This window comes from Plectrocnemia conspersa, unplaced genomic scaffold, assembly GCF_051122295.1.
Source record: "Plectrocnemia conspersa isolate PC_06_02 unplaced genomic scaffold, ASM5112229v1 ptg000011l, whole genome shotgun sequence".
Taxonomy (NCBI): domain Eukaryota; kingdom Metazoa; phylum Arthropoda; class Insecta; order Trichoptera; family Polycentropodidae; genus Plectrocnemia; species Plectrocnemia conspersa.
In genome coordinates this window covers 18,734,942-18,752,442 of record NW_028277175.1, presented here as the reverse complement: position 1 = coordinate 18,752,442, position 17,501 = coordinate 18,734,942, and the positions used below count along the sequence as shown (strand labels likewise).

General features: G+C 32.4%; 1 protein-coding gene across 3 annotated transcripts in view; it reads left to right on the top strand.

Annotated features, from left to right (window-relative positions):
- CenG1A (Centaurin gamma 1A) overlaps positions 1-17,501 on the top strand; it is a 146,740-nt gene that overhangs the window by 102,963 nt on the left and 26,276 nt on the right. Inside the window, exons 1-2 of one of the 3 annotated variants that reach the window (XM_088197867.1) lie at positions 1,235-1,370; positions 2,455-2,738. The exons of the other annotated variants lie outside the window; for them this stretch is intronic. Of the exons in view, the coding sequence (XP_088053993.1) occupies positions 2,576-2,738 (163 nt within the window). The 5' untranslated portion in view covers positions 1,235-1,370; positions 2,455-2,575. Of the gene's footprint in view, positions 1-1,234; positions 1,371-2,454; positions 2,739-17,501 lie in introns of those variants that run through there. 3 annotated transcript variants of the gene reach the window in all.

Here is a 17,501-nt window from a genome sequence, read left to right as displayed (position 1 = left end):
ATTTATTCGCGAATGTCGTCATGGGAATCGCGATCAAGTCATAGGAAGTTCTCGGTAGGTTTTTTTTTTAACATTTGCCAGAATAATTCGTGCATTTTTATAGGTTGTGCGTTCTACTTTGAAACTTTTTTTTCTTAGGAACAATTATCAAATTTGTTGACTTCTTATTTAATTTTTTTTTTAAATATCGATTGTGACAACTTGTCGGTAATGGAATTTTTCTATGGACGTGATTCGCATAACTTTTGTGTGAATTGTCTATTGACTACCAAATGCTGATTTAGTAATAGTTTAATATTGTATATGCTTGATTTGATTTAGTGATTCATTTTTTTTATTGTAGACGTACTGAGACACTTTTATATATAGCTTAATCTTGTTAGAGATGATGAATCAGTATCATGATTAGCGATGGTGCAATCTGTGAAATTAGATGGCGCATAATTTTATAAATGATTAATGTAACATACAGTGTACTCTCAATTATTCGTGATTGAAATAAATTAATTTTAAATTTTAAAATTATCTAAAGAGCGCATTAGTCATGTGTTGCGCAAGTACATATAATATATAATATAACGTGCTATTTGGGTGAGTGTAGATGGGGGACTAGAATTTTTTTGCAATACGTACGTACGAATCAGGCGCGTGTTCAGATATCCTCCCTTTGGCTCGCTCACACATAAAGTAATGGGCACTCCCAATTTACCGTGTTATTAGGGGGTCTACTGTACATATTTTAAAACGAAATAAAAAATTATACAGTGTTAGTCCATGTTTATGTATATTGTTATTACGTTTAACTTGAAATCATAAAATGTGTCCTGGAACTTTTTACTTACAACTACTTTGATTAAATTACCTATGCATTTTCTGGATGAACTGAAAGTTAAGTGCAGAATATTTTACGTCATATTTATTATTATGATTTTTTATACACATTCATATCTACATCTCTACAATATTTATCAACCGATCTCTGATGACTGACTACACGTGTTTGGTTCATAGATTGTCGTTTGTCTTGAAATTTTGTAATTTTTTTAATCTTTGGTTTGTCTGCTCTTTGATCTTTTATCCACATCACTGATACACATACTCGTCATACTAACACATTTTTTTGCATTCTTACGTATCTCTGTACAGTTTATACGTAATATTTAGCGACCATCTGTCGCTGATCCGTTCGTGCGTTCAGTCAGTAGCGCCGCTCCGTGCCGGCAGCACGTGCGCACGCGCACCTTCCGGGTTTCGTTCCGGACGCATTAGGAAAAACTGTGATTTGACAAGTGAAATATTGACAAAAATAGTGATTGTTATATTGACGTGAAAAAGTGATTGATTAGTTCCTCAATGCATAAATCGATAATGTAAAAATAAAATAATTAGTTATTATTAAATAGTGCAACGTCAGAGTTCATATATTTGATTATTTATTAATAAATAAATTTATTTTAAATATTAATATTTTTGCAATTAATACATTTTCATCTATATAAATTGCTCGTTATTTATTTATGTAATATAATACATATTTTATTTAAATTAAACAAAGTCTACTTACGTATCTTATCTGTATACTTTTGCTAAAATACACACACGCTTGATCTCCTACTGAGATACAATTCTGTATAAAAAAAGATTTATCTTTCAAACGTCTCTTTATGCCCGTTTCTAAACAAGGTTGATCTAAACAAGTACTAAAATAATAATAGCCTATTGTTAGCAGTATATTATAATTGAAAATACCCTTTAAATATGAAGAGTTGTTCATAAAGTACGTCCTAGGTTTCGTCTTATATTTATTAAGACTATTAAACATCGTTTTATTGAAGTACAATTAAAATAATTTCTAGATATATTTAATATTAATTAGCTATTTAATTTATTTATTTATTCTTGATTAAATTTACTGTTAAACAATACAGCAAATAACTTTCTGCGTTATATTATATCAAGGACATCTTTGTATTAAATTTTGTTTTGCGTACTTTTATCGACGCATTAAAACCGCACAAACCTTTCGACTCGTCGATCCTTCGGCGATTGCGCTTCAATTTATTTCATATCGACGAGGATTTAACGAGTGTCGTTCCGTTAAACGATAAAGAGGTTTCCCAGTTCCTACAAAAAGCGTGGGTCGATCGTTAATATCATTAAAAACGACCGGTCTCTGTGCGTAGGTGTCAAGTTCGCTGCCAATCGCCGGAATATAGGGATGGTCAACAAACAACAGGTTGATTGTACTTGCTATAAAGTTCAATCATAATAAAGATTCATTGTAAAATTGATTAATTTTATTATAATAAAATATATTTGTATTATCTGAACTGTACAATGATTGCAAAGTGCTTAAGTTTGGATATGATCTCAACCGTATGAATCACGAGTGTGCATATTTTATCATATTATACAGATGCAAATTTTAACACAATTACGCGTTTGTTGGAATAGGTAGATACAACGTTTACTTACATGATAATATACCAAAAAAAAAAATATTTGCACAAGTGTAGCGTCGCTGAAACAATATGAACATATCTCATTGATTCGTTTCTAACAAACACTGCTTAAAATGTTGGCCGTCAAGAACTTCTTCTTGCCAACCGAAAAGAGAACCATAGAAGTGCCTCGCTTCTCCAGAATGCCCGAGGCTTTCATGCGATCCATGAGAAGGAGATCTCTAAGGACCAAGAGGACCAAATCTCTGGTCATAGTACCGGAGAAACGGAAATCCGGTGAGTTGCGGCGGTACCGTATGCCTTTAAATATTTATTATTATTATTTTGATACCGCGATAACTAACCGGATAGATGCATAGGGTGGCACTAATCCCAAAAAGGGCATCGCTGTCTGTATCACATAAATCTGTATACAAACTAGGAGATAAGCGGTGAATTGTTGTGCGTTTTTTGTCGTTGTTGACAATTACGCGATAAAATGTCTATTCATAGTATAATGATAATAAGCGGGGTTCGTTATAACACGCTTTCGAAATATCTAGATTAAAATACAACCCTTTTGTGTTGCACGCATGCGGAGATGCCTCCCGCTGTTACGCCGCTGTTGAGGGATTTTTGCAGTATTTTTTATTAAAAAGATTATATCAGTTATTTTTAAAATATATTAAAAACTAGATTATTCTGTCGTAACATAAACCATCAATAGTAGCATATACACGGTAATTACTTTCGATGCTTTCGTATATATATTTTTTAGAACGTTTGAGAGAATAAGTTGTTAAACCAACACGGTTATACCAACCATTAAGTAACACGGTTTTTTAGCCTTACATGTAAATTGGAAAATTATGAAATTATATTATACTTTATTTGTTTAAGGTAAATGAATATCAAAGCCTTACGATTACGATTTCTATATTCAAGTTATTTATTGTTTAGTAATTTTGCGACTCAATTTGTAGTGTGATCATTCTATGATATCATTTTGCAATAGTTGCTTCCTATCACTTTATTATTTAAATCTGATGATTAGAGTTCAATACTTTATACCAATCGTTATGCGTTATATCTGAATATCGATCTTACCTAGTCATTGTAACCATTGAGAAGAACTTCGCCGTTCCAATTCTTAAACTTACTACCCCTCAACATACCACCACGTCGATCCTGCATAATCATGACCTTGTATGTAATCCATCACTCCAAATCCAACCCTACTCTCTAATATCGCTGCTATTTGATTTATATATCAACAGGTATAAGACCCAACTGCTATAAAATAGCGACGGTTACTGCGACAAAAACGCCAATTGAAGTTCCATGCTTGGAGACTCGAGCCAACTTTTAAAAGGAGAGTCCGACCTATCGAAAGCATCGTCAATTGACCTCGATTCTCCCGCACTTCCGTTCGATTCGGGCACTTCCGCTCGCCATTGACCCCGTAAGAAGACAATGGAGAACGGTTCTGGGGTCCCGTTCGCGAATTAACCCTGCCGCGCCGCGGCGCTCGGTTTTCCTTTCGAACCCATTATTGCAGTCGCGCATGTCATCGTTGCATGAAAATTTCTTCCGTTCGGGCTATATGCGTCACGTTTGATGGCGCATAAAACGCGCATTTAGGAAGACTGTCCTGCTAGCAGGAAGCACGTGCTCGGTACATTTGTATTTTGGGATTGACTTGTAAGTTAAGATCGAACTATTTTCACGCCGTTTTCCTGTATGATATATTCGAAAGATATTCAGAAAGTATAAGTTTTAGAAAAATACTTTAATTCATTGAAAGGCCATCAAAATATTTTTACCCCTTATTTTTTTAAATAGTTTTCTTCTTGCATTAAATTCACGACACCATTTTGCTATACAGAAAAAAGATGACAGTAGCAGCTTCAGCACATAATAATCGATTCTTGCAATCGACGCGATTAGAAATTGATACAAATACATTTTATATGCAACTTAAAGCACAAATTTCTGAAATCGTGTATACCATTACATGACCCTACCAATAAAAAATATAATTATATAAAATATCTAAGCCAAGGGTTTCCGACTTTTTGAATCTTCTGGACCTCACAGAGAATTTAATATTTTTATTTGGGTTCGATCTAACAGCGAATAATTTTAAAATATATGTGTATTTAAATAAATACTTTGTTCCATGAAACGAATTGTTTGACATTACAATAATAAAAAATGAGCATTAAATAAAAATTCAATAAAAAAATATTAGATTGAGATTTTATTTGTAGTGTGCATTAAAACGAATGATTTGTGCATTGAAATATTAAAAAATGAGCATTAAATAAACATAACTTTATTTTTAAAATATTACATTCAGCAAACTGTTATGGTTAAACCCAAAACTAACCCAAACAAATTGATTTAATATAAGTTTAACAACTAAAATTAGCTTTAGAACTTTCATTAGGTTAGGTTTGGGTTTAATCAGCAATGTTTCGCATTTGTTACAGCGAATATATTTTCAACTAACTAGGCCAGTTAAAATGTATCAAACAATTAATAATTTCACTGGTCAATATCAGTGAAACTGTATTTATTCACTATGCGGTACACGTACGCTCGGAACTTTTTTGTTGATGTGTAAATCATACCAACGCTTATTTATTTTAATGCACATGTATTTTATAAAATGCGTATGTACGCATTATTTATTTAAATTGTCATCTCTTCATTTGACTAAAGTGTAACCTATATTACCAATGGATCGATTACAACTCTATTTTTACACAAAAAATAATATTGCATTATTATTAATATAAAAACTGAGCCTGTTTTTTCGATATCAGTGCTTCAATATATGATTTAATAAACCATGTAGTAATACAAAATGTATCTAAATTTTACTTTTTGTTTGCTTCCTACTCTCATGAACAGAGGCATATTCGCAGAGTGCAATTTAAATTAGTTGAAGTATATGTGATATATGAAAAGATACAATCATAAGATAGAGAGAAAAATAGACAACGCTTGACTCACTCTCTTTTCAAGCAAGTATATCTCATTAGTAATTTGATTATATGATATTATATATGGGTAATGACTAAGTCATTGCATGTGTTGCAGATAAACATAATAATCGAATCACATTATAAATTTAAATTTGCTATAAGCGTTTTAACCACAAATAAATGTAATAATTATCATTTAATCTTTATTGTATATGTATGTACAATATATACAATATAGTTTTCGCTTTGCTTCGTTAGCTATATATATTATTTACTCTTAGCTCTAGTATTTTACACTCCTGTCTAATCTATGTTTCAGTCGGTTAGGGTCCTTCGAGATTCTACGAAGTATTTCAAGTGCTCATCTAAACAATCATGTGACAGAGAACTATCTTATAATTATCGAATTATTTGCGTATAATCTATATTTGCATAACATTAACATCAATTAATGAATAACTAGGTCGTCATTCACTTGTATTAAATTGTCGTATCAATGTTATCTGATGTTCCATTTATGGTTAGTGCGCATCATTATAATATAAATATTACAAAGTGCTTTTATCGAAAATACTAATATTTATTGCCTAATTGTAATAAATAGTAATTATGAGATCGGAACGACCGTATCAAAACACGTTATGAAATTAATCCTCGTTCAAAAATGAAATTCTAAACACGATTCATAACGGTGATAGCCACGGGAGGTATAAAGCTGTATAATGCGATACAAAGGGCTCATACGTGTCATTGTTCTAAGGAAATTTGGTGTATAAAATAATACAAATATTTTTTATTCGTTTTATACGAAACACATGTTCCAGCTCATGCCAAAAATCCGCTTATAGTGTGTGTACATATGCTTTTTTAGACAATCTAACAGTCGTGTTTGCTGTCAGTCTATATTTGTTAACGGGAAAGTTTTTGTGCACATTTTTAAGCAAATATTTCGTATAAAAGGTTCTCATACTTTAATATGAAGTAAGCATATCTTTTTAATTGACATAATAATGATGATCGATCTCGTGTGTGCATATGTGAAATCGATCTCATAGAAACTCTTTTCAATAACCACTCCAGCTCGTTCTATTACGACCGATGTTCGATCAGACAAGATGCTGCTCCCATTCTTATTGTAATACTTCTGTGTGCGTAGTATATCTATTGAGAAAATTCAATAGGTCTGGGTGTTATTTTGCATCATTTTCTTCCGCAGTTTGGGGGATGAACGTTGCACGCTCCATATTTTATACACACACACACATATGACCTACGATTCAACAATGGCAACGAATATGTCTGCCCGTTCTTAATTCACTGCATTATTCTTCCTTTTTTTTTGTCTTCTTCTCAACAATCGCGAGCAGCTGCCGCGCTGATCTGTATGCGCAAGAACGAGAGCAAATTTCGGATTTTTGGTAGGCAGTACCTCTAACGGCTTAATAAGGACGCCCCGAATATTACGGTTTGATTGCGTATTTATTCTTTTGGTGGAAGGCGAACAACGGTACTCGGGTTCTTTATGTATTTTCGACGATAGAAAGGTCGGTAATTGCGGATTTTTGAAAAGAGAATCGCTTAATGACATCTTTTGCTGTTAACGATCGAATGAATATACCTAAATTACACGTTGTCTTCCCATGTCAATTTGAAGTACGGTACGCATGTATGCTTCAGTAATTTCGGTGATACACAAGACTGCAATTGTTGAGTACAATATTGTAATAATATATTAAGAGCTTAACTGAAGTGATTAATTTATATATAATAATACTATAGTGGAATTAATTAAAAATTAATTTATTCGCATTTTGCTCTGGGGGCGTATTATAATTATAAATAATCTTACGTATTTCGTATTATATAATCCTTGTGTACTTGAAGGTGGTGAATCGAATGTCTAGCCATTTTCTGAAAATACAAATATTGTGTATTTACATTTTTAATTGGATTAGTTTTTGTTTCAAGTTATATCGTATTCTTCATGATAATGTGTCAGCACATGTGTTTTAGATGCTCTGATTGTGACATCGCGACATACAAAAAACCACGAGAGCAGTCTTGAAACACAAATGCAAATTAATATAAATTAATGGCACTCTAGGAATAAACATAAACATAAAATATATTATTTATTTTCCTCGAAGGATCGGTTTCAATCCACACAATTGGATTTAGCACCCTTTTATGTTCTCTGTGTTTTCTTGATTGATTTTTTTCTATCCAATTGTTGGCAAGGTCAGCTGCTTGATTCACCATTATACATTTTTTGCGTCGATAAAACGTAACATAATATAAATTTGCAGTTTTATCGCTACTAAAACGGCCGTTAAAAGATCGTTGGTAACTTGTGATTGCATTTTTTACACTACATCAAGTGGAACGTATTTCATACAATTCTCACGTTTTTATGTTTATGTTTCGAATCCTATTCGAAAAGCTTGAGCCCTACTTGGATGGAAAAACCTTCAAAAAGACCGCTCGCGTGGGCGTTGTTCAAGGAGTATCATTCAAATGCTACACAAGAGAGTTTTACCATGTAAAATATAACCATTATGCATGGATACAGGTATTCTCAGTCGTATAAAGGGTATCCGACTATGGTAAATTTCGTTTAACGATCGTGTCTGAACGACAGATTCTATTTAATATATATTTAAATAATAATGTTGTTTCTTACCATTATAATAATATGTATGTTTATATAAATATATAAATATTTTCCATTGTAATAATCAATAAACGCAATGATTCAGTTCAGTAAAGCGCGACATTGGTTAAGTTAAGGCATGCCATTTAAAATAGCTGCGTTCGTAAGTCTATTTTAATATCAGGCGACTGCATAAAATAACCCTATCATATAAAACGATTCGATATCGTTATAATATGGAATATAGAGGATAATGAACCGATTTAGATGCAGCAGCCCAGTGGAATTTCTATAGGCACATCGCATCGACGATTCTAGGATCGACGTCTTCGAGATTTGAGATGATGAACCATCGAACGTATACATGCCGAAGATGTAGCGAAACGTTTGAAGATCAAACAGCGGATTACGTTTGTGGAAATCGGTCAACTTTGAAATTGAAATTGAATCTAGAGTTCACAGGATGTATCTAGATATTGAAGGTATTTCTTATACATAAAGGTGAGATACGAAGGATACTACAAAATAATTTTTATTAAATGCAAATTGCGAAATGGTTTAATTTTAGTCAATATCAAGCAATAGTAATGCAGCAATTGTTAATAATGTCGGCATATCAACAAGATTAATTGGCGACATATTTTCCCTCCTAAATCTACAGAGCAAATTAAAATGCTAAGTTTTAATTGTGGGTATAAAGAAATAATATATTCTATTATATTTATAACTAGTTAATTTCTAAAATAATAGCATATCTCAAAGAAAATGTTTCAATTCTGGAGATAGCGCGAAAAGTGGGGCTTATTGGTTCTGTCATTCGAAAATTTATTAAAAATATCGCGAAAAGCAAGGGGGGTGCGTATGACGTCTGCTCGAGAAGACCGTAGAATAAATACAAACAGAATTGCAATCTACTTCAAACTCGAATATATCGATGCGTTTGATTGAAGCTGGATTTAAAGTGCGAAATCTAGCAAAAAAACACTATTTACTGAAAAAATTAAAAAGAATCGCATTGAAGGGGCAAAATCTCATTGCCATTGGACCGTCGAAGATTGGAGAAGAGTGGTTTTCTCTGACAAATTCAAATTTAATCTGTTTGGAGCAGATGGTATGCCACTGTGCGCCGTAGAAAAAAGCGAAAAATGCATTAATCGTAAATAAATTAAAATCCTAATATATAAAAATTAAATTTTACGAACCAGACCAGCTCCTGGTAGCTGCTATTAAATATATCAATGTTTAATGCCAGCATATTAAGGATCCGGATGGCGAGTGCCATAGACGAATCGGCTAGTGCGGCCGTCCTGGCTTTAACGGCATCAGAAGAGGACGCGATCGTGATTTCCGAAGACAATCCGTCTTCGAATTAAAACTGAAATTCCTTGAGAATAGATTGATTGTCGAAAGCACCCTTTAATAGTTTCAAGAAATTCTTAGTGTCATACACCTTTCTACGAATCGTATCCGTACGCTCCTAAAAGAAAGTCGCTGTGATTCAAGAACGGATAATAAGCAAATATCGCTGACAACACTGCGACTAATCCATAGTTGTTTATGCACAATTTGCCACCCTTTTCATAAACTTTTGTGCATTTCAAAAAATCAGGAAATGATAACGTCTTGAGGATCAGATCAACAATACGTTTTAGAAGTGCAGCGAGACTGACTGCGACCCTTCTAAATGCAATCGGGGATCAAACCAGACACAGAAAAACGCCTAACTTCTTAAATTTGATATAAAATCTGAGCGCTTAATTTACTTGATAGTCAATACAAGAAAATTGAAGCGACTGAACGAAAGGCGAAATTATAATATTAGTTTGTTGGTAAAATATGATTTAATGTAAATAAATAAACGTCTTACACAAATTCATTAAACATTTTCTCAATCTGAAAGCATTTTCTTTAAAAGCAAATAAAGTACTATGTAAATAAAACAGTACAAAAATATAGTTGAAAATATTATTGCAGTTCATCACTTACTGTATCTGAATATTTTAGCCCATCTAAAACAATAGGAATGTGTTCATTTGCAAGGGCATACGAAACTCAGTCTCATAGATATTATAGAGTACGCTCGGGATAAGGATACCGGTTTGTTATTGTGTGCGTGTACATGTATATGAGAGGGAGAAGCGATGTAGCGTGTACTTCGTTGTCTCGCTTTCTCTTTTAAGGACAGTCGCTGATTCGTCAACGCTAGTATTCGTCATTAAAGTGCAGTGTGGCACAGAAGTTCGATCTTCTCTAGTGATTTATTTTATATAGTTTTGTGTTGATATTGGTTTAACCCAGATATGCCCACTGTTCCATGGGTAGGTCACTAAACTCGTGCCGCTGTTTTTTATTTATAAATTAAATTTTAAGAGAACAAAATTTCTTGGGCATATCTGGGTTAATTGATATCAAGGCTTTTCAAATATACACTGTAAGTTATTCGTTCTCTTACACGTGGATTAAAATATTTTAATTATTTTTCCATTAAACCGTACGTTGTTGGTTTTTTTACACTATTCTCTGTAAGGCTTAAAAAAGTTATTATTCTTATCGTTGCGCTAATGATAATTTTTTAATTTATTCAATGGATTCTAATGATTTAATAGAGTCGTCAAGCCATTAAACAATCTGCGAATAATTTCTTTTCCATTTTATATCTTTTTGCTTTTGAAGAATAGCTAAAGACTTCATTATTTTTTTGACTAGTGAAAGATTTTGAATTTTGCAAATATTTAATTAATGACATCAATGTCTCGTTTCTTCGATTATATAATATATTTTTAATTGTCCGTTGAAATTTCCAACTTAGCTCAGATGTATGCATGTTAAATAAACATATATTTTCTTTTAAAATAATAAAAAAAAAATATTCTGAGCGAAATTGTTTTGAGCCACACAGCTCACGCACACAAACCGGAATCCTTATCCCGAGCGTACTCTAACTCATTTTCAACAAAAATATTTATACTTTCGGATCTTCAGTAATTATAAATCGTATAGTGGACAGGGTCTAGATAAAATATGGCAGACTTTTATCCAGCAGTGTTGGACGTATGATAAAAAAGTAACTGTTTTTAGACAGCATATTGTATTGTATACTATATTGCTTTACTACCGAGTTGCCAGTGAGAGAAGGCACTATTAGCGTAATCATTAGCGAAGATGCTATTTTTTATGTAGAGAAACTTGCAGTATCATTACGCTACTCTTCGCTGTATATATGTAATACCTCTGCGATAATTACACATCGAGAACCAGCATCATAGCTTTCTCCATTCCAAGTCCAAGTTCAATACGACATTAGGTGTTTGCAGAAATATACCTCGCGGCAAAATTGCAAATTTACATCGTGAAATGTATTAGTACTGCAAAACTACTCCACAGTCTTTTTCTCTCTTTAGCTGCCAGTTGAATTTTCACCTGGGAATTAATTATTGTCCGCGGTGCACCCCACATTTTGTTCGGTTCCAATGTTTGATTACGGTTAAGCGCGTAATAAATTTTCTCATTATTATATTATGGATTCATAGTGCGATATTTGAGTTTTTGTCCCCCCTGTTGCCTATTATGCCAGGTGATATATAGTTCTTCAGGGTCAAGACCGGAGACATAAATCGTCTTCAAACCGAGAGTTTGTCCCCTCTATGATCCTAGAGTCGTAAAAGAAGAAAAAATTCTATGCATTCATATAAATTTATACTATGTATACATACATGGCAGGGTTTACTTTTGTCGTTATTTCGCAATTAGTATCAGTACGCTCGTTTTACGACCGTGGACGCAATTACCGCAGAGTAGCCAAAAGGGTACTTATTCAAATATGCATCTCGTTTATTATGTTGATCCTGTTTGTACTACACTAGTACCTCCCAAATTATTGCTTTTTATTTGTGTTGCGACCGTAGAAGGGACACCGGATTTGAATCATAATGAATGAATTGGTTCGAGATCTAGAGTGATGTATGATTTACTCTCATCTTTTTTGATTAATGATCTTTTTAAAAAATGTATCGGTAACACGTAAGACTAGTCGTTAGCCTATTTTTCTGATGGAATTGTCTTTTAAATTATTTTTCTTTTGAGGCGTAGAAAGTAAGACAACGTATTGAGCATTAAAAACTCGTGTATGTGCTTTTTATCGTTTGATTCTCACAGATTTTTTCACACGTACACGAGAATTTAATATTTAGTTTTATGAAAGTGACGTCAAACGATTTCAAGAACAAATTGATCCGCTGAATTTTATTGTTATGCTTTAATAACATAAAAATATGTAAATTTATTTTTTATAACAAATCTAAAGAATAATTTATTTAAAGTAATTGTAAATATTAAAAAAATGTGTGCTTAAGATAATAAAAAATATAATAAAAGTATGTTAAAAGAAAAAGCATATTAATAGTAAAACACTGAATCTATTAAAAATAGCGGTGAATTCATAAAAGTAGTATAAATTAAATAAAAGTTTTTTTATATATGTATGTATTACCCATGGCAAATATAAGTGATTCACATAAGTCATTACGAAAAATTCAGACTAAAATTTATTAGCTAGTCATGAACTCAGCATCTCTTAAATGTATTATTTTCTAGAGTGTTAGAGTTTTTATTTATTTAGTTATTAGGGAGTAAATTTATTGATAAAACGTAGAATTTTAAACAATCCAGACAATGCAGTATATCTTAACGCTGGCATGAAGAAGGAATTTTATTTATAACTCAGTCAATCTTCGTTACATCTTTCTAACGGCTTGTGATATTTATTGCCACGCGTCAGATGTTGCTTTCCGGATTAATTGAAGTGCTTCAAGAGTTATTATCTGATGCTTCTTCGGCTTGATGTAGTGCCTCATCATGAAGATTTCTCTCGATTGTCTAAGTCAATAGACTTTCGCTCGATATAATCGAGCGATAAATTTCAATAGATTCGAGACAATCGTCAATAGATTAAGTACGCTTTCCCAAATTTTGATACGGTACACACGTTATTAAATTAACGAATTTATTCACGAGTTCCGCTTTACATTTAACCCTCGGTTGAGTACGGCAAAAGCCGGTCTTTCCATATTTAGCTTTGTACTATTACCGAGTTGCATACTAAGTTAATTGTTTTGAGTGCAAGTCTCCACCGGAGATGCTAATCTCGGTACATAACCGGCGCCTGTGGCCATTCGCTCAGATTTAAAATTTATATCTATATCTATCGGATGCTTTCAGGCTACTTTATATATATATTAATTATGAATACAGCTTTCCCCCTTTCGGCGTTTTTACCTCATTGATCGAAAACATATGTTTAATCATTGCGTAACTGGTTAATTTTCGCTTTCGTAACAGTCATGGTCGCTTAGTTAAATTTCGCGGAAGCTTCCGTTAACGAGTTAACGTTGTTATTATTACGCCTACGAGAAAATATATAATACCGTAATTAGCGCATCATATAATAATGTTAATTTTATTTATGTTAAAATTTTTGTGACTCAATATTATGTTACATATTGTAATAATAAAATATGTATTAATTATTTAGCGTGAAATATCTAGTATCTAGTAACGATCATTCGTATTATTTTATGTGATTGACGTTCCGGTTTAATTTAAACCAGACAGTTGTGTAGTGTTAGTGCTTTTGTGATCAATACTGTTATATGGACATGCAACGTTACGCTTTTGTGTTGTACATGCGATTGTATCGCACATCGATTTAGTACGAATTGAATTGGTTTTTAATAAGTCAAGTTTGATTGATGTGTGTTTGAAATGTTTCATGGAAAATATACAATTTTAATAACATAAACATCTATATAAAATATATATTTAATAAATCAGTATTTCTTTCAACTTCAAAGAATTCATTTTGTGCCATAGAAATATAAGATTTGTATATATTTCATTTCAATAAAAAAATTATGTATTATTTACTTCATAAAATTATATAATAACAAAGAGCGTATGTTCAATATTATTAGGAAAATATATACATTATTAAATATTAGAAAAAATAAATATTTTGATATACATATATACAGAAATAGTAAATTAATAAGCTTTTTATTTTGAGTATATATACTAACTATTATGCATAAAAAATTTATAATTATCTGTCGAAAATATTATCTGACCCCTGAAATTCACAAATGTCTTATAAATAAGATAAAAAAACTCGATAGGAAACGTTTTCCTGACAACATTCGTGCCTCGTATCACTAGTTCCATAATATAAAAATAATAGTTGCAGATGATTTATGGTATCAACTCGAAACTTTTATACTGTCTTAAAAATGTGTTGCCAATGCACCAGCTGCAGTTAATTTAAAAAATAATCGTTTGAGAACCTTAGTATATTACTTTGAAATAATACGATCACGTGTTGATTGAAAAATATAATTGCGTTCCATTGTGCTTCGTTCGAATCCATATAAGGCATGAATCGAGTCATCGTTCTTTCGACATTTAAGGGCAACATTTGAGAACCTATGACCCGGTTGATAAGCCGAGCAGGGTTGGCACGTCCTACACGTACATCTCGACCATACGCGTCTTCGTCATTGTTCCTGAAGACAGGAAGTTACGACACACACACACCTTCCTATCTGCTCCTATTCTATTGTCTTTCTTTTCCATAATTCAATGTGTCGCAATTAATCGAATACGCGACTAAATGTAGCAGATTCAGATTGCATAATTCAAGGGTCGCCTGTTTTGCATTAGAATATTTAATGCGAGTGCGAACTTTGTTTCTGGATCACGTACAAGTAGGGATTCCAATCCCGGGCCAAAATTTTGATCCCGGGATTTCGGTATTGCAATTAGTCGATCCCGGGATCCCGGGACCAGTCCCGGGATAATTTTCATGTTATTTTATCGATAAAAATAATTTAAAATGAATAATACAATATATTTTTACATGTTTTTTATAACGTACAATGTATAAAGTACGTATAATTTTAGTCTTGGGCTTAAAATAGAAAATAATATAATAAAAATAAAAAAGGGAAGGTCTTATATATTTACTTGGGAAGAAAAAAATGAGCTTTTGACAATGTATGTACATATGTACATTCATAGACACAATTAATTGAAAACATTATTTTGAATAAAACTCACGAAGTAACATCAAAGCATCGAGTGTTTTATCATTTAGCCTTGATCTGATTTTGGTTCCTAAGCAGCCTGCTGCTGAAAAAGCACGTTCAGACTCACAGCCTCAAAGATGCACAGATGACACGTGCAACTCGCGCAAGTTTGTACACGAAATATAACGATGTTGTCAATAATAATTCGATTGTGCTTGATAAATTAATCAATCCGAAAAATTCGGGATTATGTTTTATATCCCGGGACTCATCGGGTATTGAAAATCGTTCGGGATCCCGGGATCCCGGGATCCGGGATCCCGGGATTGGAATCCCTACGTACAAGGATTTGTGTGTTTGTTTCTAGTGGTCGCCTATACAATTTCCAATATTATAAACGCTTACATTTAGTTGGAGGCAGGTGAGCGTGGTTGTGTTCTGTATTTGGAGGTCAGAATCGTTAATCTTTCGTAACAATAGATCAGCTCTCGTGAGAAGTCATCCGTGGAGCGTTTAATGAACTACACTCTGTGATTGATCTCGCTCGTTTTGCCTTTGGGTGTACCTAGATCTAAGCGTGCAAAGTATGACAAGAAAGTTCTTCACAAAGTCTTCCCATGACACTGTTTGGTGTGATTTCGTTTTTGTTATAAATAGACTGAAATTAGACAGTAATGGCAGATTATCGAGGACTAGAATTTCTATTTTATTATTTATTATGTTCATAAATATGCTTTTAAATAATTCTGAGGACTAGATGGTAATATTAAAGCAAAATAAAGTTCTATTCTACTTATTACATGATGAAATACACAGAAAAAAAATACACGTGATAAAATTAAACAATAAATAAATTACACATGAAAATAACTACACAAGAAAAAAATTACACACGCAATAAATTTCACATACATGCTTACCAGTAACATGCTTAACCCTTTTGGTGTGCTTTTTTCTGAAATTATTTCTCGAGAAAAATGACAAAACATGAATTCTGATTTCTGGAAAATTTTCTGTTTTTTCGAGAATTTTCATAGAGCCTTTTTTTGTTAAAAAATGATTTTGCACGAATATTTAAAATGTTTAATAACCTATTTTTATACCGCTCCATAAGAAAAGAAGGATCCGTGCCAGGTGTTTGGAAGTATGAATGGTTTCTTGGAAGCTTTTATGAGAGCATTTAAATGACAAAAAAATGTTACTGATTTTTTCAACTACTGGTAACTATTGGATTTATCTTTACTTTGGTAATCTAAAGACAAGAAAAAACCGCTCCACATGGGAATCGGCAGATTAAAAAAATATTTCGGGACTTTCCACAGAGCTACGACATGAAATTTGCCTGTCAGCGAACTTAAATCTCGTTTTTTCAATAATCCATAAGGGTTTATTATCTTCATCTTGTTTTGTCTTTGAAATGTTTTTTCTTTATTATTTCTTCAGTTATATATGTAAATATATAACTATCTGGGGTACCTCAAAATCTCGTAAGATTGACCACCGTACATGTACGGCGATACCGCTCAAAGGCTTAATAATCGTTATTTATAAATTCGTTGCGCTTTAGTGGATATTGCTGCCCTATTAAAAATATCTGCGTAATTGCCTACTCATATTTATATGAAACATTCAAGAAAGTCTTTTGCGTGTTATTGATTTGTTTGAATCTATAAACTCCTAACAATAGTGAAAAGATTGTAATAGAACTCACAAAAATTTGAGTGAATAAGCTCAATGCAGTGATATGTGTATTAAAGAAAAACATATTTTCTATAAACTTATTTTTATGTAACACAAAAGTTCAGCTAATGTGCTTTTACTAATCGAAAAATATTTGTAAAAGATGGACTTGCCTAAAAGACAAAATTGAGTTTCATATACACTGACATTGCACTTTTTCTACGTCGTCATTTATTGACACCAAAAACTCTTTGTACATTGCTATTAAAGTTCTCGGGCTTTGAATAATATATTTTGTTTAAGTTGAAGACACGTGCATTTCCTTCCACGTGTATATATCGCCACATTTATATATATTTTTAAAATTAAAATAAGGAGATTGGGTGAATAATTCAGTATTTTACAGTGTCCGAAACTCATCATTAAGGAAGGCGTACTTCGTGAGATGTGACAGAAAAAAAGCTTAAAGCGATTTACTAAAAGTTACAAATGGTTAAAAAGTTTAGGATATATTTAAGTAATAGGATTTTGTACTGTTCAAAATTAAATTTAAATTATCGACTCTAGACTGTACTATTATATAATTACTTATAAGTTTATACAATGTAGCAACCCTACAGACGCCTCGTTCCAATATCGAGTTACAAGTTTAATTGCTTCTGTG